Source organism: Corapipo altera, unplaced genomic scaffold (genome assembly GCF_003945725.1).
Source record: "Corapipo altera isolate COAL_440 unplaced genomic scaffold, ASM394572v1 249, whole genome shotgun sequence".
Taxonomy (NCBI): Eukaryota; Metazoa; Chordata; class Aves; order Passeriformes; family Pipridae; genus Corapipo; species Corapipo altera.
In genome coordinates this window covers 1,368,591-1,382,800 of record NW_020884982.1, presented here as the reverse complement: position 1 = coordinate 1,382,800, position 14,210 = coordinate 1,368,591, and the positions used below count along the sequence as shown (strand labels likewise).

General features: G+C 42.8%; 1 protein-coding gene across 3 annotated transcripts in view; it reads left to right on the top strand.

Annotated features, from left to right (window-relative positions):
- The window catches only part of LOC113957977 (fatty acyl-CoA reductase 1-like), a 135,828-nt gene extending 122,487 nt beyond the window's left edge, over positions 1-13,341 (top strand). For all 3 annotated transcript variants that reach the window (XM_027665925.1, XM_027665928.1, XM_027665927.1), the window contains exons 9-12: positions 971-1,142; positions 5,406-5,535; positions 6,998-7,125; positions 8,136-13,341. In XM_027665925.1, the coding sequence (XP_027521726.1) occupies positions 971-1,142; positions 5,406-5,535; positions 6,998-7,125; positions 8,136-8,298 (593 nt within the window). In that variant the 3' untranslated portion in view covers positions 8,299-13,341. The remainder of the gene's footprint in view (positions 1-970; positions 1,143-5,405; positions 5,536-6,997; positions 7,126-8,135) is intronic.
- The last annotated feature ends 869 nt before the right edge of the window (positions 13,342-14,210 follow it).

Here is a 14,210-nt window from a genome sequence, read left to right as displayed (position 1 = left end):
GCTTAGAGACTAAACTATAATATGAGCACAGATTGATGTCGTTAACTCCCGAATCAATTTTTTAAGAAGTGAAAAAAGCCCACATATTCTTCTTCCTTGAGCTGACTGGTGCTCAGGAATAGGAGCACCATCTGTTTATCGGTCCCTAGGATGACAGTCTTGTATTCAACTACTGCAGTTCTATTAAGCCTCTGCAATATGCAAATGCCCCAGATATGCACATCTAGATGCCACTTTGTGGCACTGTGCCATTGCAAGAGCTCAGAATCAGACCCAGCATATTTTGTGCCTTAACACGCAAAGGGAGTGGAAAATTGCCACCCTATCCCTTATTTTCAAGTTAAGAATGCAAGTCAATTTGCTGCCTTAGAGCATCCAGAGCTCTTTTTGAAAACAGGCTGAGGTATCTGTTGTTGTGGTTCAGATGTGGTTTGAAAGGATATAATGAAGTCTTTTTAGATGCAGCACCCTGTGTGTGTAAGTGACCTGTCCCTGACTCAGATGAACACAGGCATCAGCCCCTTTGAAAATCTGATTAGAAATTAAATGTCATTTTTATTTTATCCTAGCAGATGAAAGTGTGCTTTCAGTGATCTGAAGCAATGTTAGCACTTACCAATTTCTTTTACATCTGCTGCAGGTGAAAGCAGAACTGCAGCTCCTTGAAGTAATTCAGGCTACAACTGCCTGCTTTTCCTCCTTTATGTTTTGGTGTTTTGATGAGGTTTTTGTCTGCCACTGTTAAGTCTGGAGTATAAGGAGTATAAGGATTGTGTTTCAAGTAGGCAGTAGATGGAGTCCTCATGCCAGAAGGGACAATGAGATGATCTTGTCCAAGCCCTGGTTCCATGGTTCAGAGAACTGTGGATTGAAGGTGTTCAGCCCAGTAACTTGGGCTGTACCTCGTGCTGCCGCGGTTGTGCCCAGCTGGAGTGGAGTGATTCTGAGTGAAATGCCTGTTCCCTTACAGGGCAGTACGTCATGTCCACGTTCAAAAGGAACCCTCTGGAGCAGGCCTTCCGCACACCCAACACTCACATGACGTCCAGCTACTTGATAAACCAGTACTGGATCACTGTCAGCCACAAGGCACCGGCCATTCTCTATGACCTGTACATGAGGCTCACGGGGAGAAAGCCCAGGTAAGAAAGGATGCCTTCAGCCTCCTGCACGCCTGCCACTGTGGTGGAGAGCAGATCTCCAACCAGTGATGAGAACTGGCGCCCTCAGCCTGGAGTCCTTGTTTGTCTTCCCATCTCCTTGCCTTGAGGAGAAGAAAGAAAATGCATGGCCGTAGCTAAACACAGCCTAGGGTTCCCACCCTTTCCACCACCTGGGAAACAGCACATCTTTGAAACTCAGTTTTACACGTTTCAGACATTCCCAAGGCAGGCAGACTGTCCTCTGTATAGCCAGATCACCACGACTGCAACTTCCCGATGTGATTATCTCTCTCTGTCATGACCTTGCATAAGGACTTATGACTGGCAAGGTTTACAACATTCCAGCTAATAATTTTTTTCCCATAAATCAGCTGCATAATTAGCAATTTCCAGCACTGGCCCAGCCCCAGAAATCTAGGAAGCAGTTGTTTCTGAAAATTATTAAATTTTGAGTTGTATTTAGGAGGGCAGCTTCCCATTACAGGTGGTATTTGAGCCTTGGCAGTGCTATGGCTTGGAGGAACAGTGATATTCCTGTCCCACGTGCGAGGAATCCTCGTGTAAGTAACGTAACTCCAGAAGCTGTCCTCCTTTACTCCCTGCCACCACAGAGGAAAATTTATTGTGCCACGTGAGAACAGCATGCCAGCACTGTGTGGATGTCAGCTGCTCTTGTGCTCCTCTGCTAGTTAAGAAGCTGGATTCAGCTGTTTGCAGGGAATTCCCTGGCTTGTGTATTGCTCTCATTTCTCCCTACTGTGGAGGGAAACTGGTCCATAAAAAGACTTCCAGTTATCCAGGAGGTAGGCATTATCTTAGCCATAGAGCTAAACCGAAAATGAGCAGGAATAGACTGGAATCTCCGAACTCTGTTGAAATGGGCAGCAGTAAGAAAAAAAGCACTGCCATTACATCTGACATTTCTTTTCATAAAGCTGATTGGCATAAGTAACCAATGGACATTGCCCACAACACTGTACTTAAATGTCAAACAGACCTCAACATGATCTTCTGAACTTTAAGATTTGCAACTGGAGCAAACACAGCCCAGCAATGAAAGTGGGAGTTCACCAAGTCTATTTTTTTAATACAATTCCCCTTTTCTTTTTTATGCTCTACTTAAGGTCATCCAGGTATTGCTGGAATGTGGTAGAAAGCATAGTAGCAGCTCATTCTTTCTCCTTTTCCCAGCCAACTAAATATCAGACCTTTATGGTGTAAGGGCAGTAAACCATATCAAATAAAAACAGTTGACTGAGCCACTGAACCTGTTTTAAAGTTTCCCTTTAGTTTTTCCCTCTGCTTCAAACAGAGCACCTAGGCTTAACTTTCTTCCCACTTGTCACTCCCATCTGTTGAAGTACAAGCCATCTTCATGGCAGTTTCTGGAATCCTTCCCATGACCCTATGCCAGATTTGCAAGCAGAAAGGAGAGATTTCTTTGCCAGGACCAGAACTCAGGCTTCAGTTCTCCACTGTGTCCATACTCAACTCATCATAAGGTGATGGGTTATCATATGGATTAGGTTATCTGGGAGCTGGTTATGGGTTTGTAAGTCTACTGTATATTCAGGACCAGCTGATGACCTTCACTAATTTGAATTACAGGGTAGTTCAGAGGAACTGGACTGTAGTTCCTCCTGTAATTATCACATGTTGTACCCTGTCTACCAAAGGGTAGTTACAAGAGTCATCTCCTCCATTTTTAGACTTCTATATACAGCCTCTCCTGAGAAGTTTATTTTAGATGTAACCTTATTTCACATAAATTGCCAGATGTTGAGCAAAACTGCCCTAAATAGCTTACTGCGGGTGCTGCACATCCATCCATGACTTAGAGCATAATGTGGTTTATAACATTAGTAGTCTCCTGGGAATATCCATCACACCTGAGAATCTGCTCTTGCAAGGCTCTGTATGGGAGAAAATAAATCATTGCTGTAAACAGTTTTCTAGAAGACAAGATGCATTTCTGAAGTGTAACTTTTTAAGGCTATAGTGACAGCTAATATTTGCTTTATTCCTCTTAGTTCCTCTACAGTGGAGACTTTCTGTCAGAAACCTTTGCCTCTCACAGAGGCTGCAGAAAAATGTTTCTATTCAGTTGATGTTTTTCAGTAGATGTTTCCTTCCTCCAAATTAGTCAATGTTTTCAATATTGTGATCAGTTCATATATTGATTCACAACATTTGAGCTCAGGCTGTTAAAATGAAAAATGGCTTTCTTAGGTACTTCTTTTCTCTATTTGACCCTTACTTTTAGCCACCTAGATATGTTTCTCTGGTTATATTTACAGACAGAGCTTACTCTGCTCACATGGACAGCAGGCCATGGAGACAGCCTATTTTCAAAACATAGATGGGGACACACTGTTGATTCTCTTGTCAGTTTTTCTGGCATATTCTACTAGTCCTAAAATCTTTAAAGCTATTCATGGCTTTTGTGATGCCAATTTGAGGGGCAACTTCAGATCTTTGCAATCTAGCCATATATTATGCTTCCCAAGTTCCTAAAAGGTACTGAAATATTCTCAAAGCTTTGCCCCATAGTACTTGCCTACATATGCACAATCAGGAAGATTCATCTGAAATAATTTTAGAGTAGTTTAGATAAACTGCATTCAATCAACGTGCACATAGTTGTTGAGAATGAAGGTTCCTTTAATCTGGTGGTGTGCTTTGCTTCTAAAGTGAAAGCCACTTTGAGTAGGAGTGCCTGTGGAAGGTTGTAGAGCTCTTTCAGATGGCTTTGGGAAGGCTGCACAGTTCTCCTCTGAACTGATGGACTCACTGTTTCTGTCTCTGCTGCTCGGTGCTGATGGCCGTGGCAGCGCCGTCTGCGTGGGGACAGCCCGGCCTGGCACCGTCGGCTCCCAGGCTGCCGCCTTGTATTTGTCACAGCAACTGTGCTACCCTCTGGGCAGCTCAAAATTCTTCATGAAAACAGCTCTGTTTTCCTCAGAAATCAGCCTTTTAGTGCTTTCTCTCGCCCTTATCCAGTCTGAGAGGACAGGGTGTTCTCTCAAAACTGACCAAGCACTGTACATCACACCTCAGAACAACTGCCAGAGGCCTTTTGTACTTGTGACCATTGGGAAAACTGTAAAATAATCCTGCAAGGGAGGACAGCATTACTGCCATCCCTTTCTATATAAAACATTAGTGTAATAAGAAAAGGCCAAGACACATGAGAAACTTGAACCTACATTTCCAGAGTCCTTGAAGCAAGACAAGAAAGACATGGCCCTGTTGGAGTGGGTACAGAGCAGGACCATAAAGATGATCAGAGGGCTGGAGCACCTTTCCTATGAGGACAGGTTGAGAGAGCCAGGACTTTTCAACCTGGACAAGAGAAGGCTCCAGGGAGACCTTCTAGCAGGTTTTCAGTACTTAAAGGGGACTGACAGGAAAGATGTGGAAGGACTCTTTATCATGGAGTGTAATCATAGGATGAGGGGTAATGGTTTTAAACTGAAAGAAAGTAGATTTAGATAACTGTTTGGAAGTTTTTTACTGTGATGGGGGTATCATACTTGGAATGTATTGCCCAGAGAAGCTGGGGCTGCCCCATCCCTGGAAGTGTCCAAGGCCAGGTTGGATGGGGCTCTGAGCAACCTGGGCTAGTGGACGGTGTCCCTGCCCATGGCAGGGGGTTGGAACGAGGTGGTCTTTAGGGTCCCCTCCAACCCAAACCATTCTGTGATTCTCTGATTGTATCTGAAAACTGAAGTTGAGCACTGGACTTCTGAGCTTGTCTATACTGCAGATGTAGTCACCTCTGTACTGGAGCTAACTCCAAAAATCAGAGCCTTGCTTCAGCAGACAACTCAGGCTTGGGAGCAGAAGAGAATTTGTGGAGAAGCATCCACCTTGGGAGGCAAGAAATACACCTTTGTGGTTTTGCAATCTGCTGTGCAGGCTTCATCCTGGTCCAGATGGGCTCTTCACTCCACATGTGGTACAGGAGGTAGATGAGGCTTCCAACCCCTGTTTAGGAAAACACATGTTTGCACCTGTGTGTTCAAGCCATCAATAAAAGCTGGGCAGCATTTGGCTCTAGACCTCAGCTGGAGCAGTTCAACCTTGCAGAGCCCATTCTCAGCATAGGGAGCAGCAGTGCAGTGGTCCTGAGGAACTGCAGTGGTTATTCATCTGGACTGGTGAAAACACCAACAGAACAAATTGACAGCTCTGCATCAGGTCAGACATCCTGTTCACCTCTGACCTCCTTCTCTGTTTCAGAATGATGAAAATTATCAATCGACTGCACAAGTCTATGACACTCCTGCAGTATTTCTCCACCCAGTCCTGGAATTGGTCTTCAGATAATATGAATATGTTAATGAGTCACCTTAACACAGAGGACAAAAAGGTAAGTGTGTCCTGGATATGGATTGCTAATCTCCAGTTCTGTTCATCTGCAGCAATTATTTTTGGTGTATTTTTGAGCTTTTGAATGACATCCAGATGACTGGAATTTACTTTAACCTGAAATAATTTATTTCCTCCTTGTTTTATTAAATAACTTATCAAGAACTTTTCATTTATTACAGGAAAATTTTTTCTCCTGAAGTGTGTTACTCTTTCTTGTGAGACAGGTTAATCACTGCAGTCTTTCCAGTTAACATGGCAGCTGTGGTGGGTGATCTAGATGGAAATTACTTGAAAGATTTTGACATTTTCATCCATATTGGTTTTAAACAGTGCTGCATAGGGCAATTTAGTTAACACAGTGTATTACCTTGAACAATATGAAAAAAGTTCCTGTTTTATTCAAGTCCCCAAAGAGCAATTAATTTGCAGCATGTCAAGCTCTCTTGTAGTCTTTACATGTTTGAAATACTACTCCTTAAGAGTGGGATTATAACTGGAAGAGTAAATTGTGATAAGCCTGAAGCACCTTTGGTCAGCATCTCCTTGCAAAGAGGTACTTAGGTATTCACATCAGCTGGTCTCACTCACTCACATCATGAAATTCTTGCACAGACTCCCAGCAGTAGAATCCAGAGTTTTCTCCTTAGTCTGCAGAGGGAGTACATGAAGCAAATTCTGATTTCTCAGGGCAGTGGCACTGCTCTGGCTGCAGCAGGTGTAGAGGGAACCTAAATAGTAAGAAAGGAGCTAGTTGTGCTTGGGAGCATTGGAACTAGATGATCTTTAAGGTCCCTTCCAACCCATCCCATTCTGTGATTCTGTGAAAACCTCTTCCTCTTTACAAAGCCTTTCTTTGCTCTAACAAGAAAACAACTGCATAAGAGCTTGCTAACAATTTGTCCAGGAAAAGCATCTCAAATTGAGCTCTGCAGTGAGATTTTTTTTTTATGCCAAACACCAGTGACCCATTACCTTGACTTCTGTTGATTTAGAGAATGCCAAAAGAGAATGCAGCACAGCAGAAAGTAACACTGATGCCGAGGCACCTGTTGACTCAGTGTCCACTTAATTTATTTACACATAATTTTAGTGATACATAAAAACTACATGGAGGTTTTCATATTGAGTGATTTGCAATTTTTCTTCCATGATTTTTTTGTGTGTTATGTGTGTGTACAGATACATGTATTTATAGAAAAAATTGCCACCTGAAAGATAAACATCTTTATTTTCTGCCAGCTAACACCACATTTCTGTTTGCTTTGCCCAAATTCCCATGTGAGTAAGATGTGGATCGACAGCTGTGGAATACAGCCCTCACATCTTCTTGGAAACTTGGTGACTTTGAGAATTTGAGGGAGAGGGCCTCGTCAGGAGCAGAGGTCAATGAAGAATTGATGCTTAAAGTGAACTAGTTTTGAACTGTGGTATTTAACTTTTGCTCTGTCTTTAAATCCCAGTTGTACAACTTCGATGTTCGTCAGCTGCACTGGTCAGAATACATTGAGAGCTACTGCATAGGGGCTAAGAAGTACTTGCTAAATGAGGACATGGCTGGAATTCCAGCAGCAAAGCAGCATTTACGGAAGTAAGTCCTACCCAGTGACAAGGACAAGACCTCCTGGCTACCTCCAATGGCATTTGAGGAAAATTATTCTAGTTACTTTGCAATAATTATTACTAATTAATAGTATGGAGATAAAGAGCTTATTTCTTATGGCAGAAGTTTGCCAGTATTTCCAAACATAGAATTAATAGAATAGTTTGCCATAGCAAGGAATCACAAACAAGTTCATAATTCAGTGATCATTTTCAGAAGATTTATAAGAACATCAGTAACAGACTAGTAACTGCCTCATAGCCCAAATAGGCAGCGTGGTATAGAGCAGTGATAAAGTTTACCTTAAAAAAAAAAAAAAGACTCTTACAGAAATTGAACCAGTCTCAAGGTCTTTAGGTATGAAGCTTTTTTCCCTTGGTTAAGCACTGGGAAAGTGAGACTTGGAGAACTGCAGAAACTTCTTTCACTTGACAGAAAGAGGACAAAATTATTAGCATCTTAAAAACTCAATGATTCCATTGAAATAGATGCTGTAAACTGCTTCCCCTCCCAAAAACCAATCCCAGTAATGCAAAAGTGAAGACCATTTATGATTATTGAGTAATTTCATAACACTAAAGCCAAGATTTCACCCAAATAAGAGAACCTTATTCACCAGCTCCTGTGAAGGTCCTCTAGCCTGACACCAATCCTGCAAAGTAAAAAACCAGATAATATAACAACCAAAGCAGAAGGTATTGGACATAGACTGTCATAAAGAAAAACCTCCCAATATGGCTTTGTTCTGTGACAGAACACAGAACAAGAGAGAACTCCAGTACAGGTGGTTCCACCATCCTATTAACTATTCCCTAACTTCAGCACTGTCCTTGGCGAGATGGGAGGGACGTCTTTGGCACAGTGTCTTCACTAAAACAGGAAAGATCAGAAGTTGTAAATAGGATTTCTTACAAAGTTACCTGTAGGAAACGATGCAAGCTGGCAAGCTTCCTGTTGCTTCTGTCTTTCTCCCTGAGGTGCCTCTTTCTCTTCCCCAGGCTGAGGAACATCCGGTACGCCTTCAACACCACCCTCCTCGTCATCATCTGGCGCATCTTCATCGCCAGGTCACAGATGGCTCGGAACATCTGGTACTTTGTGGTGAGCCTCTGCTACAAGTTCCTCTCCTACTTCAGGGCATCCAGCACCCTCCGGCACTGAAGCCACCCATCAGCAACCAGCCCCTTCCAGAAGGACCTCCATCTCCTCTGATCAGCAACTCTGGGCATCGGGGTCTGACAGTAGCAGAAAATTCCACTCCCTCCAACAGCAGCTGGCATTTGTTGTGCATTGTTATATGTTCACCTTTTTAATTTAACTAATGCTTTAATACATGGTGGTCTTTCTTCCATAGGACCAGGCCAATTTTTAAAGCCATAACTGAAGCTTTAGGAACAGGTCAAGCCTGAACCCTTCATCTAGAGTCTGATGTGCGAGAGTAAGGATTAACCAAAGTCATTGTCTTCCCATGTACTACTACCTAGGCTATCTTAATTCCATATTCTTCCTCAAAAGAGGCAAATTTAAAGCATAGAACTTTGGCAGAAAAGGATGCCATCAGAGAAGACCCAGCCAAGGAAATTATCCTGTAAGAGGTCTTCCTAAAGATGCCGTTCCTTCATTCTCATTCAGTGAAATGATACCTTATTGAAAAAACAAGGTTTCACTTTTCAGTTTTTCAAAACTTGGAGGGGGAAGAAGATGAGTTACACTGGGCCAGTGAACACACAGAACAGTTTTCAGATCTTGTCTTATATTGCTACTGAGGACTGATGCTTTCAAGCCATAACTGAAGACACACATAGAATTCATGCACCTGTGTTAACTCTACTCACTCACAAGCTGCTTTCTTACAGAGAGGTCTTTCTTTCTCTCTGGTTAAGGTTTCAGTCTATTAAAAAATCCTGGTCTTGCATATATCACATTTGCTCAGAACAGTTTTGGAGTCTTGAAAAACGCTGTATTAACTCTGAGGACAAAGAGAAGACTTCTTAAAAGGCTGAAGAAGAATTCAGAAATTCTTTATTGTTTTTGAGGAATAGGTCTTTCTTCCCCCTGGATTTGTCTGCAGAAAACCTCTCTCCCTGTAACTCAAAACCAGCCTGACAGTGTGCTTCACGCTTTCATTACAGCTAAATCATTTTGCAATTGGTCACTTCCACTGGCAAAGAAAGCGGAAAGACACACATGGAGGAAACACCATCGGGCCAGTTCTGCTGCCACTGTTGTCAGTAGGCATTAAAAAGTCTGAAACTTGGTTTTGTTGAGAGTAAGTCCACTGTTGGACTCAGTGATCTTAAAGGTCCAGCCTAAACAACCCTGTTATTCTATGACTTCTCTGTAAAAGCAGCCCTGCCCTGTGAAGTTGAGCCCAAGAACCTTCCTAACGCTCGTGGTTATTGGAGATACTTGTTTCACACAGAGAAGTAGGAATTCCTGTGAGGGCAGAGAGAGAGCTTTCTTCAAAGTACCCGGTGCAACAACAGCCTTAGTGCAAGAGCAACAAATCTATCGTGCTGTCAGATTTTCAGAGCCAAATCTAATACTGAGATATTTTGAATAAGCACTCTAAGATCAGACTTCAAAGCAGCTAGTTTTTCAAACTCGAGTCTTGTGTCCTGCTGTCTGTCTGAAAAAGTAATGTTACATCACAACAAAGTGACACAGTTGCTCTTTTGCTAGCTGGGAATAGCAGAGTATTTACAAAGTTGGCATTCTTCAAAAATTATACTTGTTTTTGGCAGTAAAGGCAAGAGCAAGTTATGATGACAGTATATTTATATCTTAGGCCTTCAAGCTAGTTCAGAAGCGTTTCTAAAGATGCAAGGAATTTATCTTCCCCAGAGGTCTAGTTTCCAGCAATTCCCAAAGGATGTCTGCAGCAGAAACATGGTGTCCAGAATGGCAGGGCTCTGGCATTGCCTACCACAGACCTTTGTGTTTTTCACACATTACTTCTGATCCATGATTAATTAGATCAAGCACCCGGTTTACAAAGGTGCAGGTTTCTTAAGCTCTTGCCTTGAAAATGTACTTCCAAAAGGAAACTGGTGCTGGTTTTTAGCTGTGTGTTTTCTAGCTTCAAAAAGCTGGCAGGACATGCTGTGCAAGGTGTCACTGCCTGGGAAACCTGGAGCTGGGGGTTCAGGTGCTGGGGACCAGACATTTCATGTCCAGTGCTGCCACAGAAGTGTCAGTGAAGGTTAGTGGCATTATACTTTGCTACCCTGGTGGGGCTAAGGCAGGTTGCTGTAGGGATTCCTCCAGAAAGGCTGAATTCCCTCAAGTACATAATCGAGTCATCAGGCATCTTGCAATCTCCTTATCTGAAAGGGTAAAAAAAAAAAAAGCAAACCAAAACTGTAGATGACTTTGAAACAAACTTCCATTCAAAAATTAGGAAATAAATTTTAACTTGTATCCTAAGTGTCTTTTTAAGAGTGCCTGCCTTATGCATAAAGAGAAGCAAGTCTTATGACAGACAAAAACTTGGGTGTCAGAGAAAAGTCAAAGGTGCAAACCTTGCTACACAGACATCAGTCAGCTCTGTTAAGAGTGTCCCACCTTCCCTTCCCCTTCCCTGGTCATTCCATGCATTCCTCACAATATGCCTGTAGGCATTCACAGCTGTTTGCTGTATTGTCCCAGCAAGTCTCAGGTGTATCTTTGCTCACCTGAGCATATCCGGACCTGTTTTCTGAACACGCAAAAAAATGCTTCCGGTTTCACTCAGAACAGCGGTGGTGTGATATTTTAGGGCTCTTCAGCATTTTGCTGAGGGTGACAGCAAAACTACTGCTCAGCCCTGAAAAAACAGCAGGAGCTGCTTGGACCGTTAGAAAAACATAGCTGTTGCAGATGGTGTTTGCTCTTCTGGAGACCTTTCACAGCCCACACAGCACTGCCAGCAGCTGGCTCCAGAGCTCTGGCCTTGCCTGGGGCGGATCAAACTGTTAGCTTGTCTAACACAGACATAACACGCAGGGAAACTTGAATCTCTAATCCACTTTCTTGTGGCTTGAGATGTTTTCAGGTGATTTGAACCACAGAAGTATTTCAGAAAACCTCAGTGGAGGGGCTGACGTGCAGTGATGGCCTCCGGGTGCCAGTCGTGACTGTCATCACAGAGAGCTGGGCCTGGCACAAGAACTTGTTCTCACCCCGAGCAGTGACTTACCTTTGATGGTTTACTTTGTGCTCCTCAGTGGATTTGTGTGTGTGCTCTGAGGAAACCCAAGTCTTGGGGAAATACCTAAAAGAAAACACCGAGTGACAGACACTTCTTTCATTCTCTATTCTTTTGCTCTTTCACGTACACTCACAAGCTTTTGACAAAAGAAAAGCCAAATGCAGCTGCTACTGAGTTAAATCTGTGGTGACAAATTATTGCAAAAAACTTAGGAGTGGATATTGCTCATGTCTGAAGGCTGGAGCTTTTAATACCTGATACCTGTGAGCGGGTCTCAAGCCTTGTTTGTTTTTCCACTGGTGGCATGGTCAGTGCTAATGAGGAGGAGAGGGGAACTAGGAGGAGCATTGCTAGGCACAGAGCATCCAGCTCAACAAGGCAAGAGAACTGTGAGCTGCCAAACTCAGAGGACTCTCCCCCAAGGAGTGGGGAAGAAAGAGATCTATCAGCATTTTGACACCAGTTCAGTTTCTTGTGATCGAACATCCAAACTAGAAGGCTCCTCTGTCCTTTGCCCAGCTGCCTACAGGCAGCATAAAGAACAATGCTGGCAGTCACAAAAGAAAATACCGGCCACAAGGCAGTAGGATGGGATGATTTGCTTGTACCCCCTGAACTTGCAGTGATTTCAACCTCTCACAGTGGGAGAAGCCTGCGCAAATAACGCAGAGCACTGCAGAACCTGATGTGCTCATGTTTTGTTAATGCTCTGCACACACACTGGTCTGTGGTCTACAGCTGGGAACTGCTGTGCCAGAGCAATGAAACACTGAATATCATTTCACTGTCAAACAGCAACGGGCAGAACCTTGCAATTAACAAGTATCTTTTTAATTACATTGCTATCACAACCCCCCCCCCCCAACAAATCCCTAAAATTAATCCATGCTTAAACTGCCTTTTGACTGACAACCAAAATTCCAGCATGTCTCCTACCAAATAATAAAATTCCTCACCCCTCCACACTCCTTTTTTCCAATAACTTTGTTAAGAAAATACAATTCTTTCTTGGTAGAGATGTGGGGTAACAGACATACTGGTATATTACAGATCGTTGGCCTATTTCCCACCTCCTCAAGAAATTCGTTCTTTTATATTTTCTAAGATAACATCATTATATATTCCTGTGTGTATAGCTGCATCTTTCAGCACCAGACAACATACGGAGATGGAAAAACTCGTGGAGCTCATACTGAAATGCCAGGCTGTGCTTGTTTGGTGTGCACTGTTCCACTTCAATTGCAGACAAAGTGATGAAAACATAATCCAGTTTCCAGTGTAAACAAAACCCAACCTGTAGTACTTTTAACCAATTCATTGCCATGAATAAGCAACTGGGAAAAGAGGGAGGGGGGGCATCCTTTTGGTTGTAAATAAGCTACAGCTTCATGGTCAAAAGCATGCTGTTGCTCTTCCAGCATTGACGTCCTACCGCTGAAAGCAAGGATGAACTTTTAGTACAATTGGATCCTTTATTCTAGCACAGAGTAAACAACATACTGTACATTCCCCAGAAGCCAAGTGGTGAATATCCCATTACATGGTGCTAAATATCAGTATAAAAGTGGTACAGACTTGCTTAATAGAATTTAAATCCAAAAAATAAAGCATATTTGGGGAATAATTAAAGATGAACCTTTCCCGCTTTTCTCTATTGCTTAAAAGCCAACTATGAAATGAGTTGTTTTTTTCAGATTAGCAAGAAACCACTTTCAACAGGTTTCTTGTCCTGACAAAATCTTGGCAGACCCCAGTTTATAGTAAAATATGTACTCTCCCACTGTCCAAAGTTTCTACGGTTCTATCTGCTATTTCTGTTCTCTTGTTAGCTATGAGACAACTTACTGTTAGAAATCTTAATTACAAAGTTTCTAATGTTAAGCCGTAATCTTTTGAGCTCTCAAATCAGATAAAATGATGAAATCACAAATTATGTGAACCTCAGCCATAAAATTGTTAATATGATGTTTATGTTATTTGAAACATTTAATAAAACAAAATATTTTAAAACTATGGGCACTTCATGTTGCTTAAGTCGCTAAAGGTCTTTGCAGTTGAGCAGAGGCTGCATCTGCAGCACATCTGTTCACATCTGTCGGTGGAACAGCAGCCCCACCTAGAGGCAGCTGCACCACAAGCAAGGAGAGGGGAAACCCCAGATTTTAAAAGCTGTGACAGGGAGACTTTAACCTGGTGTGACCTGGAAAGGCCCATCCCTGATGAGTGTCCTGCGAGAGTGATTAGGACATGTCTGCAACAAAGACAAACTGAGAGTAACCCAACCAACGTCCTTGAACAACACACCATTTGTACCTGAGTCTACACCCCAAATTGTTAGTTTTAGAAGGTAAGGACTGTAATACACACTTGGTGTTAACACATAATGCTCTTTTAGCGTAAAGAGCTTTTTAAGTCCAGAGAAATATGGTCTGATTTTATTTCATAGACTCATAGAATGGGCTGAGTTGGAAGGGACCTTAAAGATCATCTCATTCCAACCCCCTGCCATGGGCAGGGACGCCTCCAGTATCCCAGGTTACTCAGAGCCCCATCCAACTTGGCCTTGAACACTTCCAGGGGTGGGGCAGCCCCAGCTTCTCTGGGCAACCTGTGCCAGGACCTCACCACCCTCACAGGAAAGAATTTTCATCCCAATATCCAGTCTAAACCTACTCTAAGCCAGTTGGAAGCCAGTACCCCTTGTCCTTTCACTCTAGGCCTGTGGAAATAAATCTTGTAAAAATCAGGACTCCACTGAAGTTTTTGCAGAGGCAAGTGTGGGAGAGTGGGAAATAACCCTGGTTTATATGTGTTTCCAAGAAGTGTACACGATAATACTTCAGGCTGTTGAGTAAACTCTTAATCTAGCAATTCTCAGGATTGC